Below are 16,766 nucleotides of genomic sequence, written 5' to 3' on the forward strand. Positions count from 1 at the left end.
ACATACAGAGGAACTTGTGATTTCCTGTAACTGGAGAGGGGAGGAGCCACACTGAGAACAGGGAGGAACCTGAAGGAGAAAGAGTTCAGTCAGTTCAGACTCCATTTAGAGTCACAGAGCAGAAGGAGGAAAACTGAAGGCTGAGGCACGGTGAGTGTTAATCCAACATTTTATTATTTTACTGTCAAAGTCTCTGAGGCAGTTTTCCCTGTGGACTGGAGAGGAAAGAAACCTTAGATGGAACTCAACATTTTGTGTGTTTTTGTCCTTGGTCTCTGACTATTGAACTAACTAGTTTCCTGTTTCCTGTGTTCTGAACTCACAGTCAGTATTACTGTTTACCTCTTAGGCTGCGTCTGAAAAGTCTTTTTTACTCAGGAAGGTTCCTTACTGAGTGAATTATTTCAGTGGCAGCCATGGTAAGAGCTGTTCGAATTCTCTAAAAGCTGAGGAAAGGTGCCTCAATGCTTCCTTTCATATCTCCTTTAGCATAGGTTACACCGGACCATCCTTTACCAAAGGAAAGGAGAGAATGCCGTCCCACAATTCCTTGCGGCGGCAACATTTAAAGCGACACACGTTCTCAAACTCAAACAATAAAATCCATTGACCACATTTAGCAAAATCCCAAATCATCTCACGTTATGATACCTGAATAAGACTCTCACTGTTTCCTGTTTGTTTGTTTTTTGTTTCAACACCGTTTTATGTTTCCAGTTGTTGAAAAAAGCCATAAAGTGTTTTCTACAATAAAAAAAATTGCCTGCCACATTATCAACGCTGACTTTCCATTGATTTTGTTACTATTTAAAATGGGTAAAATCGTATTTGATGACAGAGCTCCGCTCCGCACATACAGTAGATGGAAAAAGTCTCCACACCCCTGTTAAAATGCCAGGTTCTTATGATGTAGAGTAATGAGACAAAGATAAATCATGTCAGAACTTTTTCCACCTTTAATGTGACCTATAATGTGAACAATTCAATAGAAAAACAAACGGAAATCTTCGAGGGGGAAAAATTAAAATAAAAACCCTCAAATAACCTGGTTGCATAAGTGTGCACACCCTTAGACTAATACTTTGTTGAAGCATCTTTTTATTTTATTACAGCAGTCAGTCTTTTGGGTAGGAGTCTGTTAGCATGGCACATCTTGACGTGGCAATATTGCCCACTCTTCTTTGCTAAAGCGCTCCACATCTGTCAGATTGCGATATTCTCTCAGCATCTCCTCTCGCCCCGTCACTCGCGCTCTCTCGCTCTCTCGCTCTCGCTCTTGCTCTCTCAGTTTCAATTCAAATTAGCTTTATTGGCATGAATGTGTAACAACAATATCGCCAAAGCATCATACAAACTACATAAGAACAATCAACCCCATACATTTCATTAAACAAGTAATTAAAGCGTAAGTAATCAAAGCCTATGTGTGTTTGTGTTAAAAATAAAATAAAAAATAAAATAAAATAAATAAATAAAACAGTAAGCGTGTGTGTGCGTTAAAAAAGTTAAAATATATTAAAAAATTAAAATAAATAAATGAAACTTTAAGCGCGCGTGTGTGTATATGTGTGTATATAAAAAATCCCCCTCTCACCCCAGACCATCTCTGGGCCGGGTGGTATGTGTCATCCTCAAGCTGGGTCCTCTACCAGAGTCCTGGGAGTTTTAGGGTTCTGCGCAGTATCTTAGTTGTTCCTAGGACTGCACTTTTCTGGACAGAGACCTCTGATGTTTTACCTGGAATCTGCTGTAGCCACTCTCCCAGTTTGGGGGTCACAGCCCCCAGTGCTCCGATTACCACTGGCACCACTGTTGCTCTTACTTTCAATTCAATTCAATTTTTTATATAGAGCCAAATCACAACAACAGTTATCTCACAGCGCTTTTCATAAAAGAGCAGGTCTAGACCGTACTCTATCTTCTATCTCTAACTTTCCACATCTTTTCTAGCTCCTCTTTCAGCCCTTGGTATTTCTCAAGCTTCTCGTGTTCCTTCTTCTTGATGTTTCTGTCGCTTGGGATCACCACATCTATCACCGCAGCCTTCTTCTGCCGTTTGTCGATCAACACGATGTCTGGTTGGTTAGCCATCACCAGTTTGTCAGTCTGGATCTTGAAGTCCTACAGGATCTTAGCTCGGTCATTCTCAACTACCTTAGGAGGTGTCTTCCATTTTGACCTTGGGACTTCCAGCCCATACTCATGGCAGATGTTCCTGTACACTATGCCAGCTACCTGGTTATGGCGTTCCATGTACACTTCCTGCCAGCATCTTACACTCTGCTGTTATGTGCTGGACTGTCTCAGGGGCCTCCTTGCACAGTCTGCACCAGGGGTCCTGCCTGGTGTGGTAGACCCCAGCCTCTATTGATCTTGTACTGAATGCCTGTTCTTGTGCCGCCATGATTAGTGCTTCTGTGCTGTCCTTCAGTCCAGCCTCTTCCAGCCACTGGTAGGATTTCTTGATATCTGCCACTTCTTCTATTTGTCTGTGGTACATGCCGTGCAGCGGCTTGTCCCTCCATGAAGGTTCTTCATCTTCCTTGTGCTCACCTTCGGGTTTCTGCTGCCTGAGGTATTCACTAAGCCCTTCATCTTTGGGGGCCATCTTCCTGATGTACTCCTGGATCTTCGTCGTTTCATCCTGGACAGTGGTCTTGACACTCACTAGCCCTCGGCCTCCCTCGCTACACTTGGTGTACAGTCTCAGGTGCTGGATTTGGGGTGAAACCCTCCATGCATTGTGTCTTGATGTCAGTAGCCTCTATCTCCTCCTTTGGCCAGTTTATTATACCAGCGGGGTATCTGATGACTGGCAGGGCGTATGTATTGATGGCTCAGATCTTGTTTTTCCATTCAGCTGACTTTTCAGGATCTGCCTCACTCTCTGTAGGTATTTGGCTGTTGCGGACTTCCTTGCTGCCTCCTCATGGTTTCCGTTAGCCTGCGGCATCCCAAGGTATGTAGCTGTCCTGAACATCTGGTAGTTCAATCCCCTCGGTTCTGATCATCTTCCCTCTTTTTGATACCATGCGACCGCACTTGTCCAGTCCGAACGACATTCCAATGTCGTTGCTGTAGATCCTGGTAGTGTGGATCAGTGAGTCGATGTCTCGCTCATTTTTGGCATACAGCTTGATCCATGTAGAGGAGGTGACTGATGTTTGTTTCACTTCGGAACCGGTATCCATAGCCAGTCTTTGTGATGATCTGACTGACGGGGTTCAGGCCTATGCAGAACAGCAACGGGGATAGTGCATCACCTTGGTACAGTGGGTACGGAAAGTATTCAGACCCCTTTAAATTTTTCACTCTTTGTTTCATTGCAGCCATTTTCCAAAAATCAAAAAAGTTCATTTTATTTCTCAGTAATGTACACTCAGCACCCCATCTTGACAGAAAAAAACAGAAATGTAGAAATTTTTGCAAATTTATTAAAAAAGAAAAACTGAAATATCACATGGTCATAAGTATTCAGACCCTTTGCCGTGACACTCATATTTAACTCAGGTGCTGTCTATTTCTTCTGATCATCCTTGAGATGGTTCTACACCTTCATTTGAGTCCAGCTGTGTTTGATTATACTGATTGGACTTGATTAGGAAAGCCACACACCTGTCTATATAAGACCTTACAGCTCACAGTGCATGTCAGAGCAAATGAGAATCATGAGGTCAAAGGAACTGCCTGAAGAGCTCAGAGACAGAATTGTGGCAAGGCACAGATCTGGCCAAGGTTACAAAAAAATTTCTGCTGCACTTAAGGTTCCTAAGAGCACAGTGGCCTCCATAATCCTCAAATGGAAGACGTTTGGGACGACCAGAACCCTTCCTAGAGCTGGCCGTCCGGCCAAACTGAGCTATCGGGGGAGAAGAGCCTTGGTGAGAGGTAAAGAAGAACCCAAAGGTCACTGTGGCTGAGCTCCAGAGATGCAGTCGGGAGATGGGAGAAAGTTGTAGTAAGTCAACCATCACTGCAGCAATCCACCAGTCGGGGCTTTATGGCAGAGTGGCCCGACGGAAGCCTCTCCTCAGTGCAAGACACATGAAAGCCCGCATGGAGTTTGCTAAAAAACACCTGAAGGACTCCAAGATGGTGATAAATAAGATCCTCTGGTCTGATGAGACCAAGATAGAACTTTTTGGCCTTAATTCTAAGCGGTATGTGTGGAGAAAACCAGGCACTGCTCATCAACTGTCCAATACAGTCTCAACAGTGAAGCATGGTGGTGGCAGCATCATGCTGTGGGGGTGTTTTTCAGCTGCAGGGACAGGACGACTGGTTGCAATCGAGGGAAAGATGAATGCGGCCAAGTACAGGGATATCCTGGACGAAAACCTTTTCCAGAGTGCTCTGGACCTCAGACTGGGCCGAAGGTTTACCTTCCAACAAGACAATGACCCTAAGCGCACCGCTAAAATAACGAAGGAGTGGCTTCACAACAACTCCGTGGCTGTTCTTGAATGGCCCAGCCAGAGCCCTGACTTAAACCCAATTGAGCATCTCTGGAGAGACTTGAAAATGGCTGTCCACCAACGTTTACCATCCAACCTGACAGAACTGGAGAGGATCTGCAAGGAGGAATGGCAGAGGATACCCAAATCCAGATGTGAAAAACTTGTTGCATCTTTCCCAAAACGACTCATGGCTGTATTAGATCAAAAGGGTGCTTCTACTAAATACTGAGCAAAGGGTCTGAATACTTATGACCATGTGATATTTCAGTTTTTCTTTTTTAATAATTTGCAAAAATTTCTACATTTCTGTTTTTTTCTGTCAAGATGGGGTGCTGAGCGTACATTACTGAGAAATAAAATGAACTTTTTTGATTTTTGGAAAATGGCTGCAATGAAACAAAGAGTGAAAAATTTAAAGGGGTCTGAATACTTTCCGTACCCACTGTATATGCCGCACTTGATGGTGACTTGTGCAGTTGGCTTTGAGTTGGCTTCCAGCATTTTTTCCACAGCCCCATTGAGTTCTTGATGAACGCTATTAGTGTCCTGTCCTTGTATGTGGCATTGAGTCGTAGGCTTTCTTGTAGTCAATCCAGGCGGTGCACAGAGTGGTCTGCCTGGTCTTGCAGTCTCGAGTGACTGCTCTATCAACCAGTTGCTGATGCTTGGCTCCCCTGGCATTACTACCCATTCCCTTCTGGGCCCTGTCTATGTATTGAGCCATGTGCCTACTCATCTTAGCCGTTATGATGACTGATAGGAGCTTCCATGTTGTGCAGAGGCAAGTTATTGGCCGGTGGTTGGATGGGATTGTTCCCTTCAGAGCACATTGGAGCTGGACATTTTATGACCAATTTATGCAAAAATCCAGGTAATTCTAAAGGGATCGCATACTTTTTCCTGCAACTGTATATCCTTGTCAATAAGGAGATATGGTCTGGTATTAATAAATCTGCATGTTAAAAGATAATCTCAGATTATTACAAACAAGTTTACAAAAATTCATATGTTTTTAGTTTATGCATTATATTTAGTTATCGGCCTTGAAATTCCACATTAGTGGTTGTCTCCATTTTGACCAAACTCATTTTACAGATTTAAAAGAGACGTTTAAACACATCATTTAAACACACACACATACACGATGTTCCTGTAAATATGATCAGAACAGATCAGAGAAGACAAAAGCCTATTCTCCTGACAGAAGTATCAACATCTTCCACTGTCTGACGGAGATGAACGACCACTCAGTACATCAGGAGATCCAAGAGTTCCTGAAGTCAGAGAACAGATCAGAGAAGGAACTCTCTGTGTTTGACTGCTCAGCTCTGGCCAACATGCTGCAGATGTCAGAGGAGGTTCTGGATGAGTTGGACCTGAAGAAGTACAACACATCACAGGAGGGACGACGGAGACTGATTCCAGCTGTGAGGAACTGCAGAAAGGCTCAGTAAGTCCAGATGTGATTAACATAATTGTTGTTTTCATTTGTATTTTGTCTCTGATGTCGTTGTTTCAGATGCTGAGAGATTTTCAGTTGGTTGTGTTGTGTCAGGTTGGCAACAGTTGTATTAAAACACTTACTGTGGGCTACATTTCTGCAGTAATCACTGTTTTAATCAAAATAATCTGTAGGAAGCTGTGATTAGTCCCACTGGAGGAACATTTCTAGTTATTGCATTGGAGATGATGTTAATATTTCTGAATGAGGATGATTGTGATGCAGGTGAAACAAATACATGTTTTTTTTTTCAATATAAGCTTAACGTGTTTTGACAGCATTTCAAATAAGCAAGATTTAAAAAAAAAAAAAAAAAAAAGTAAAATAGACACATACACATTTTCCACTGCAAAAAATAATTAATAGCCTACAGCAGTGGTCACTAATTGGTGGACCGCGGTCCGGATCCGGACCCAGCCGCTGAATTCTCTGGACTGCCGACCTACAGCCGATTTATTATTGAGAGTTACTACCTCGTGACGGAGCGTTTCTATTTTAACCCGCGCAGCTTTTCTAGCATTTACTCTACCGGTTTAGCGGCCAAGAAACTCACAGACCAATCGCATGTGCTCCAATCGTCTCATGTGGCGCTGCTCAGCCAATCAAATATGTGCATTCCGATGCTTGCGAGTCCAGTCCGCGAGGTTCACCAGAGACATTTTGGAAACACACACGAATTGAGGAGACGAAAGGGAAAACATATTTCACATGGCTTTTAATCAAGAATGTACAGATACTTACATGTACATTCCTCCCACGGCAGTTCAAAACCAGATTATCTCATAGATCTCCAATGCTAGCTGGCAGGACAAACTAGAGCTCACATTTCTCACTGACCAAGAGAAAGTAGGGAAGTGGTAGCTCTGTAAGAGGGAATGAAAGAGAAGAGGAGGCATTACAGTTCAATTCAATTTTATTTATATAGCGCCAAATCACAACAACAGTTATCTCACAGCGCTTTTCATAAAAGAGCAGGTCTAGACCATACTCTGTGATGTTATTTACAGAAGCCCAACAGTTCCCACCAAGAGCAGCACTAGGAGACAGAGGCAAGGAAAAACTTCCTTTAAGAGGCAGAAACCTCGAGCAGAACCATGACTCAGGGTGGGCGGCCATCTGCCTCGACCGGTTGGGGTGAAGGAGAGAGAGAGAGAGAGAGAGAGAGAGAGAGAGATGTAAGGAGAGAGAGAGGGGAGGGAGGCAGCCTACACAATATACACACAGTGAAGGTAATGTTGCTATAGACTAAATGAAAAATGGTACAGATATTTATAATAGTGTTAATGGTAACCATCGTAATGTTAATGATTATAATAACAATAATAACAATAAGACTAGCAACAATAGTCGTTGCAGCAGAGGGTGTCGAGCAGGAACACGGGGGCAGCAGGTGACCCGCAGCCACAGCTCCAGACTCCACAGCTCCAGAGCTAGAAAACCTGCAGGAAGTGATAGGAGAGAGGAGAGGGACGAGAAAGCACAAGACTACCAGAAAGGGGAGAAGTTGTGTTAGTAACATGCAATAATGGGATGAGGTTGCATACAGAGGGAGAGAAAGTAGAGGAGAGAGGAGCTCAGTGCATCATGGGAAATCCCCCGGCAGTCTAGGCCTATAGCAGCATAACTAAGGGATGGTTCAGGACTACCTGAGCCAGCCCTAACTATAAGCTTTATCAAAGAGGAAAGTCTTAAGCCTACTCTTAAATGTGGAGATGGTGTCTGCCTCCTGAACCCAAACTGGAACCTGGTTCCACAGGAGAGGAGCTTGATAGCTGAACGCTCTGGCTCCTAGTCTACTTTTGGAGACTCTAGGAACCACAAGTAACCCTGCATTCTGGGAGCGCAGTGCTCTGGTGGGGTAGTAAGGTACTATGAGCTCTTTAAGATAAGATGGTGCCTGACCATTAAGACCTTTGTAGGTAAGAAGAATGATTTTAAATTCTATTCTGGATTTTACTGGAAGCCAATGCAAAGAAGCTAAAACAGGAGAAATGTGATCTCTTTTCCTGGTTCCTGTCAGAACACGTGCTGCAGCATTCTGGATCAGCTGAAGAGTCTTAATGGACTTTTTCGAGCAGCCTGATAATAAGGAATTGCAGTAATCCAGCCTAGAAGTAACAAATGCATGGACTAGTTTTTCTGCATCATTTTTAGACAGGATGTTCCTGATTTTCGCAATATTACGTAGGTGAAAAAAGGCGGTCCTTGAAATTTGCTTAATGTGAGACTTAAACGACATGTCCTGATCAAAGATAACTCCAAGATTCCTCACAGTGGTGCTGGAGGCCAAGGCGATGCCATCCAGGGAAACTATATCTTTAGATAATGCGTCACGGAGGTGCTTAGGCCCCAGAGCAATAACTTCAGTTTTATCTGAGTTTAACATGAGAAAATTACAGGTCATCCAGGTTTTAACATCCTGAAGGCACATTTGAAGTTTAGCTAACTGATGAGTTTCATCTGGCTTGATCGATAGATATAACTGAGTATCATCTGCATAACAATGAAAGCTTATGGAATGTTTCCTGATAATATTGCCTAAAGGAAGCATATATAAAGTGAAGAGGATTGGTCCAAGGACAGATCCTTGAGGAACTCCATGAGTAACTTTGGCGTGCATGGAGGACTCATCGTTAACATGTACAAACTGAAATCGATCTGATAAATAGGACTTAAACCAGCTTAGAGCGGTTCCTTTAATGCCAATGAAATATTCCAGTCTCTGCAATAGGATCTGATGGTCAATGGTATCAAATGCAGCACTAAGATCTAATAAAACCAGTACAGAGACAAGTCCTTTGTCTGATGCAATAAGGAGGTCATTAGTAATTTTCACCAGTGCTGTCTCTGTGCTATGATGAGCTCTAAATCCTGACTGAAAATCCTCAAATAAACTATTGCTCTGTAGAAAGTCACACAGCTGTTTAGCAACTGCTTTCTCCAGAACCTTAGAGAGAAATGGAAGGTTAGATATAGGTCTATAGTTGGCTAAAACATCCGGATCAAGTTTGGGCTTTTTCAGAAGAGGTTTAATTACAGCTACTTTAAAGTATTGTGGTACATAGCCTGTTGATAAAGATAGATTGATCATATCTAGTATAGAGGTGCTGACTAAGGGTAGAACATCTTTAAGCAGCCTAGTCGGGATGGGGTCTAAGAGGCAGGTTGATGGTTTAGATGAAGAAATTATTGAAGTTAGTTGGTAAAGATTGAGGGAAGCAAAACAGTCTAAACATGTATCTGGTTCTACAGCTGTTTCTAAGGTTCCTGAGTTAAGAGATAAGTCGGTGCCAATTGAGGGCAGGTCTTGGTGAATTTTGTCTCTAATAGCTAGAATTTTATCATTAAAGAAGCTCATGAAATCGTAACTACTGAGAGCTATGGGAATACTTGGCTCAATAGAGCTGTGACTCTCTGTCAGCCTGGCTACAGTGCTGAAAAGAAACTTTGGGTTGTTCCTATTTTCCTCTATTAATGACGAGTAGTACGCTGCTCTGGCATTACAGCTGTTCATTTGTTATGATGTGTTGAGTGTTTATTATAAAATTGGTTAAGACTACACTTCATCACTTCAAGATACACTTTTTATTGAATTTATTCTAAAAATTAGTATGTTTGGATTACTTGGGTTGTTACCAACATCTGGTGAAAATTTCTTGTCAATAGCTCCTTTGGAAATATATTTACTGAGAAAATGGTGACTCACACCTTGACTCTGCCACCGGTGGCCCACATTTGTTTTGTGATATTTGGACCATATTTACCATTTATCACATGGGCCACTTTAGGGTCACTGGGAAACTTCCAATGGGGGCAATGTGTGTTTTCACAGCAACAAAACTGAATAAAACTGTTGACTAGTTACTGTCATATAATCCAAAAGATGGTTGCAGCGGACAGACGAGTGCATTAGCTAGTTGGAAGCAGTGTGGAGGGAAGTTATTAGCCTCATCAACTAAAAAAAACTTTTCTTAGCATGTCCTTCATCGTAATATTGAGCCTGACCGGAAACAACAGCATGGGCCTGAGGCCAAGTTTGTAGTTCTTTCATGCACATCAAAATCCATCCATCCATCCATTGTCAACCGCTTATCCAGTGTACAGGGTCGTTGGGGGGCTGGAGCCAATCCCAGCTGACATCAGGCGCAAGTCGGGGTACACCCTGGACAGGTCGCCAGTCCATCGCAGGGCCACACATAGACGAACAACCACTCACACCTAAGGACAATTTAGGGTCACCAATTAACCTAGACTGCATGTCTTTGGATGGTGGGAGGAAGTCGGAGCAACCCACGCAGACACAGGGAGAACATGCAAGCTCCACACAGAAAGGCTGGGGCAACCGGGGTTTGAATCCACGACCTTCTTGCTGTGAGGCGACAGTGCTAACCACCGCACCACCTGCCCTGCACATCAAAATATTTAATTATATTATTTTTTTATCATGTACAGGTCTAATACTGTCCAGTGTTTGTCATTTCTGTGGATGTAACCTGACAGCAGCAGGTAGAAAAGAGAGATCATCTTTCCCAACTGTAATTGTTCACTGAGTTGTAAAAATGGTTTTCTAATCCAGATGGCCTCATTTTAACTTTGTGGAGACAGACGTGGGATCAGATCACACTGACAGGGCATTATAGAAGCTTAACTGTAACTACACCGCAGGTATGAGAGAGTGATCAGAATTATTGTTTCATGTTGAACACAGTGAGATAAGAAAGCGGAAACACTGATGTGAAGAACAAATGGTCATAAAAACATGATATGAACTGTTTTGTCATCAAATGCATGAAATAAATGTAAAGTTTACTCTTTCATAATAATAACATTTTGTCATTTATGTGTGTTGACAGACTTTCTGACTGTAGACTCTCAGATAGTCACTGTGAAGTTGTGGCCTCAGCTATGAAGTCCAACCCCTCCCATCTGAGAGAGCTGGACCTGAGTAACAACAAGGTGCAGGATTCAGGAGTGAAGCTGCTTTCTGCTGGACTGGATAGTCCACACTGTAGACTGGAAACTCTGAGGTCAGTTCACAGACTCTCCAACACATTCTCATCTCAGTGTGTAACTGCTTTCAGACAATTATTTTACACTAAGGTACCCTTCAGCGTCCGTATGAAATGCCACAATTTGCTACGTCCCAGCAACACAAAGAAGGCTAACCCTACAGCTGTAGGGTTGACACACATAAAGTCAGGGACTTAGGTTTAGGTACTAACATTTCTGATGGTTATGGTAAGGGTAGGGGGCTTCAGGGGGCTGTCAACCACTTTAACATGAACATAGCTAGCTAGGGTTAGGGTCTGGGTTAGGGTTATATTCGGTCTGTACAAGATGCCCCAGAGTGTGGTGAAGCCAGGTCTCCATCTCTTCTGCACGTGTTCCTCTGCTGCCACTATACACATACATGCTACGCCTACACATGTGCACTGACGACCCAGGGTTAGGGTTACAATTTTGGATTTATTTACGCACTTTTAAAAACATTGATTGAAAGTTTTATTCTTCTTACATGTTTATTTACAGCATCAAACAATGGAATGTATATTGTAATAGGCTGTGTATTAACTTATTGGGAGAAAACTGGTAGTTTTATGTAAAATCAGACGTTGAGCAACCCCATATCACCAAAATGGCATGATCCTTGTTTCGCTGCGAAGCTTCAACTGTGATTGACAGTCGAATCAGGCCCATCGAAGCATTGAATATTCTACTATAGGGGGTCAGCCCTACCGTGTATGGTTCGTTCTTTGATTATTTCGTTTCAAAACCAAATCAGAAAAAACAAAAAAAACAAGTCATTTTTTGTTTTTTACATTTTTAAAACCAAAACGGAAAAATATTGATTTTGATATTTAATGAGTCCAGTTTGTGTAGCTTTGTGTGTTACACTTGATAAACCTGCAACAGATACACTTGGGCGATGGCAGTGCCTGATTAAATGTAATTAAGATGAGCTTGAACATCATATAAGTTGGTTTTTAGTTTGAGAAACAGGACAATATTATATAGCTGCAGTACCGGAGGCTGCAGCTGTATTATATTGGCTCAACGTTCAGTTTGTAACTCACTAGCAACTGGAACAGAATGCTGAGAATCGTCCGGTTTATAAAATTTATTCATTTTAAAATTAATTCACTGATAGTTGTTGGTACATCCAATGGTACACAGCAAACATGAACTGTTATTAGTTAATTCAGCAAGCTGGAATTAACAAATCATACACGGATTAAAAGGTTTGGGTATTTTTCATTCAGCCTCTCTAGGCTACACTATTTCGACCTTACCTTTATTTTCTGAGATGGAAGAATTTAGTAAGCTGCGCGCCGCGGCAGAGAGCCTCCAGCTGCAGGAACACATGGATTATGAGCATCGGACTTCATCCAGCCAGAGGGAACGACCTCTGACCGTCCAGTGTGCCGGTTCCACTGGCAACAAAACCCATAGGTCTACCGCCGGAGAGGGAGCAGGCGCTGGAGCGTACAGGGTGAGAGAGAGGAGGTCACGGGAGCAACCTGGTGCACTGCGGTCGGTAATCCCTCTGGCTGGACTGATTTATGCATGATTCATTATGATAGGCTACAGAAAAATAGAAATGAATGGCAAAAATAGCATATTGTAGATGTTTTAGAGACTCTCAAAATATTACAAACCATGTTTTCAGGGGAGCTCATGTCATATTAAGAGGAGTAAAGCTACCAAAACAAAACAAAATGCTTCCTTGATGCTGACGGACTTTTGATATGTTGATATGAGATGCGATGCGACCTGAAAATAAAATAAAATAAGAAGTGTCAGACTTCATCCAGTCAGAGGGAACGATCACCGACAGTACACAGCGAGCCAGTCGCTCCACGATCTCCTGTCCCTGGTCCGCCCCCCTCCCTCTCCGGTACGGGTTGTGTCGCTATTACGACGGACGCGCTGTGAACCATTCCTGATCGTTCCCTCTGGCTGGATGAATATTAGGCATGCACTACTGCAGCTGGGGGGCTCTCTGCAGCGCCAGGCAACTTTCTAAATTCTTCCTTCTCACGGAACAAAAAAAAAGGTCAGATGCAAACACAGCTGCAGCTGTTGTGTGATGTGTAGCCGAATTGTAGCAAAATGGCTACATATGATAATAATTATAATAATAAAAAGATGGGGTGGTGATGGAACAGTGGATAAGACACATGCCTTGGGTGTGAGAGACCCAGGTTCAATTCCCCACTGTGACACATGCACCAATGTGTCCCTGAGCAAGACACTTAACCCCTACTTGCTTGCGACCTCTGATATACATAGAAATTGTAAGTAAGCTTTGGATAAAAGCGTCAGCTAAATGACTAATTATTATTATGACTAATTAAAAAGATTAACATGCCTGAGCTCCTTTGTTTTCGGTTATGGGTTTGAAACAGAAAAAAAACAGATGTCTGTTTTTTTGTTTGCCGTTTTTCCATTTTGGTTTTAAAACAGAAAAAAACAAAAAAGGTCTTTGTTTTTAGTTTTTTCCGATTTGGTTTTGAAATTAAATAATGAAAGAACGAATCGTACATGGATTCTGTTTAAAGGATCAATCTAGTTTTTCTCTAATTCCAGACTGGCCTGAGAACAGCAGCATGTTATTGATCTGTGTTGACATGAATAGGTGTATGAATGTTGTGCTGACATTTGGATGATGTCTGTAGAAGGCTGACATTATGATGATCCACAATAACACAATGACAAAGTCCCTCTACTCATTTTAGGGAAATGCTCATTGATTAGGACATAGTAATGTTGAGCTCCACATTTAAAACCTGAACACATCTGATTGGATTAGAAATGGATTTTTATCTCATCATTTATTCTTTATTCAGACTAGAGGGCTGCAGGTTATCAGAGATCAGCTGTGCTTCTCTGGCCTCAGCTCTGAAGTTCAACCCCTCCCATCTGAGAGAGCTGGACCTGAGTGACAACAAGCTGCAGGATCCAGGAGTGAAGCTGCTGTGTGGTTTTCTGGAGAGTCCACACTGCAGACTGGAGACTCTGAGGTCAGACACCATTTTTCCTTTTGTGGTGAGATTAATATGATGTGAAAGTTGTGGTGACACTAAACTGCAGACATAAGGCTGATATTATACTGATCCACACTGAGGATCTTAATGCTAAAGTCTATTTTCTTCTTCAGTGGTTTTGTCCATTGACTGTGGCAGAGCAATGTTGAGCTCCACATTTAAAACCTTAATATTACTAGAACAATCTCCACTGAATAATTCATTTTGAAGCTTTTAAACACATGACTTCCATTTTGTATTTCCATCATGTTTTTACATAAATGATAATAAACTACATAAATACAATGAATAAATATCAGACAATAACAAATATATTCAGTATTTGCTTTTCCAACATTGTTCTGAGCTGTATGATGCTTATAATGACTGAATAGTTTAAAGTGAAGAAGCTTTGATTTGATGACTCTAATATTCCTAAAATAAATATTGTAGATGTCTTTTGTTCACATTTCCCCAAAGTTCATCCTGACATATTTGGCATCTTTGGAAACTCTGGGATCTTGAGTGGAATCTTAAATCAGTTTCTGTGAGTTTTTCTTTGTTTTTGGCTGCACAACACGAGTTTGAATACAGGGAGCCACTGGTGGAGCTGCAGAGTTTAAGAGGTGAAGTCACTACGTCTTTATTGAAGTAGCAGCACATTGTCATTAATATTAATGAGAGCTCTTTTTACCTTTTTGTATTTTACAGTTTGAACCTACATCCTGTTGGGTTCAGGTGTTTGGAGTTTCCATTTTCTAAACTTCTGCATTCTAAACCTTCTTCAGCTCTGAATAATTATTAAAGGAGAACTCTTAAACTGCTTTTCCAGACCTATATTGTAATTCTGTGACTCCTGTATGGCAGCTTTGCATGATTCAAAGTTCAAAAAAACATTTTATTTTCTTATACTGACTCTTCATGTAGGCCTTCATTTCAGCTTCTGTGTGAAACAAGCTGCAAATGCTCCTGTCTCTTTAAGCCCCCCCCTCTCAAAGCCCACTGTCTTCTGATTGGCCAAGACCTGAAGCATGTTACCAGGCTGCTGTTGTTGCTGGGCAGAACAGGCAGACTGAGCCGTTGGTGGGTGTTGCTTTGGGAACACATGCCCATATATGGAACACCGGCTCCATCTGGCTCCGTATTACATAGAACGGAGCCCTTGGTGGAAAAAGCAGTTGAAAACAGAGCCTTCAGAACAGGAGGAAATCTGAGGTTTTTGCTCACAGGGATTTCTTTTAAATACTTCAACCTCATTTTTTTGTAGCTTTGGCCATGTTTAACATGAACATCCAACATTATGTAGATAAGTCATAAAAAGTGGAAAAGCATAATAGGTCTCCTTTAAACACTGAATGATTTCATTGTCTTCTAAAGTTACATCATTTATTCTTTATTCAGATTGAGTTCCTGCAGTTTGTCAGAGATCAGCTGTGCTTCTCTGGCCTCAGCTCTGAAGTCCAGCCCCTCCCATCTGAGAGAGCTGGACCTGAGTGACAACGAGCTGCAGGATTCAGGAGTGAAGCTGCTGTGTGGTTTTCTGGAGAGTCCTCACTGCAGACTGGAGACTTTGAGGTCAGTTCACTGACTCTCTGTTACTATTGTAGATCTGATATGTTTAATTAACAATTGAAGCTAATTTCTGTTCATACATAACTTCCATCCATAAAGTTGTAAATGTCCTTTTGTTCATATTTTATGTTTCTTGTACTACATTTACCTGATGCTTTTATCCAAAGTGACTTACAATTGCTATACATGTTAGAGGTTGCACACCTCTGGAGTAACGAGGGGTTAAGTGTCTTGCTCAGGGACACAATGCTGGATGTCTCACAGTGGGAATCAAACCCAGGTCTCCCACACCAAAGGCAAGCATCTTATCTATGCGCCATCACCACCCCTCTAAATTTAGTCTGCAGTCACAAAGACTTGTGTTTCTTAAAGAAACTGTAGAAAATGTCCACTGTTAGTCGTTAAAGTAAATGAGTGTTTCTAATTTTTGGTAAATGGTCACATCTGTATACAGAAGATCCTTTGAACTAATATTTGTTTTAAACTGATCACTTGTTGAAGTAGAAATATTTCTTCTCAGATCAGCAGCATGTTATTGATCTGTGTTGACATGAATAGGTGTATGAATGTTGTGCTGACATTTGGATGATGTCTGTAGAAGGCTGACATTATGATGATCCACAATAACACAATGACAAAGTCCCTCTACTCATTTTGGGGAAAAGCTCATTGATTAGGACATAGTAATGTTGAGCTACACATTTAAAACCTGAACAAATCGGATTGGATTAGAAATAGATGTTAACCTCCATCATGTATTATTTATTCAGATTGAGTTGCTGCAGTTTGTCAGAGATCAGCTGTGCTTCTCTGGCCTCAGTTCTGAAGTCCAACCCCTCCCATCTGAGAGAGCTGGACCTGAGTGAGAACTACAACCTGCAGGATTCAGGAGTGAAGCTGCTGTGTGGTTTTCTGGAGAGTCCACACTGCAGACTGGAGACTCTGAGGTCAGACATAATTTTTTCCTTCTGTGCTGAGATTAATATGATGTGAAAGTTGTGGTGACACTAAACTGCAGACATAAGGATGATATTATACTGATCCATACTGAGTAACTTAATACTAAAGACTATTTTCGTCTTCATTGGTTTAGTCCATTGACTGTGGCAGAGCAATGTTGAGCTCCACATTTAAAAACTTTATAATTAACTTTATATATTTATATAAATATAGACTCGAGTGGCAATGATCGGGATCCAAGCAAGTTGCAAT

At 41.8% G+C, this 16,766-nt stretch overlaps 1 protein-coding gene across 1 annotated transcript in view; it reads left to right on the plus strand.

The window, feature by feature from the left end:
• Positions 1–16,766, plus strand: part of LOC119897322 (NACHT, LRR and PYD domains-containing protein 12-like) — a 192,647-nt gene that overhangs the window by 137,574 nt on the left and 38,307 nt on the right. The window contains exons 5-7 of the mRNA XM_038710943.1: positions 10,812–10,985; positions 15,384–15,557; positions 16,325–16,501. Of these exons, the coding sequence (XP_038566871.1) occupies positions 10,812–10,985; positions 15,384–15,557; positions 16,325–16,501 (525 nt within the window). The remainder of the gene's footprint in view (positions 1–10,811; positions 10,986–15,383; positions 15,558–16,324; positions 16,502–16,766) is intronic.

The sequence above is a fragment of the Micropterus salmoides genome, unplaced genomic scaffold (assembly GCF_014851395.1).
Source record: "Micropterus salmoides isolate LMB-PRFRI ecotype aquatic unplaced genomic scaffold, ASM1485139v1 Ms_hic_scaffold_1, whole genome shotgun sequence".
Lineage (NCBI taxonomy): Eukaryota > Metazoa > Chordata > Actinopteri > Centrarchiformes > Centrarchidae > Micropterus > Micropterus salmoides.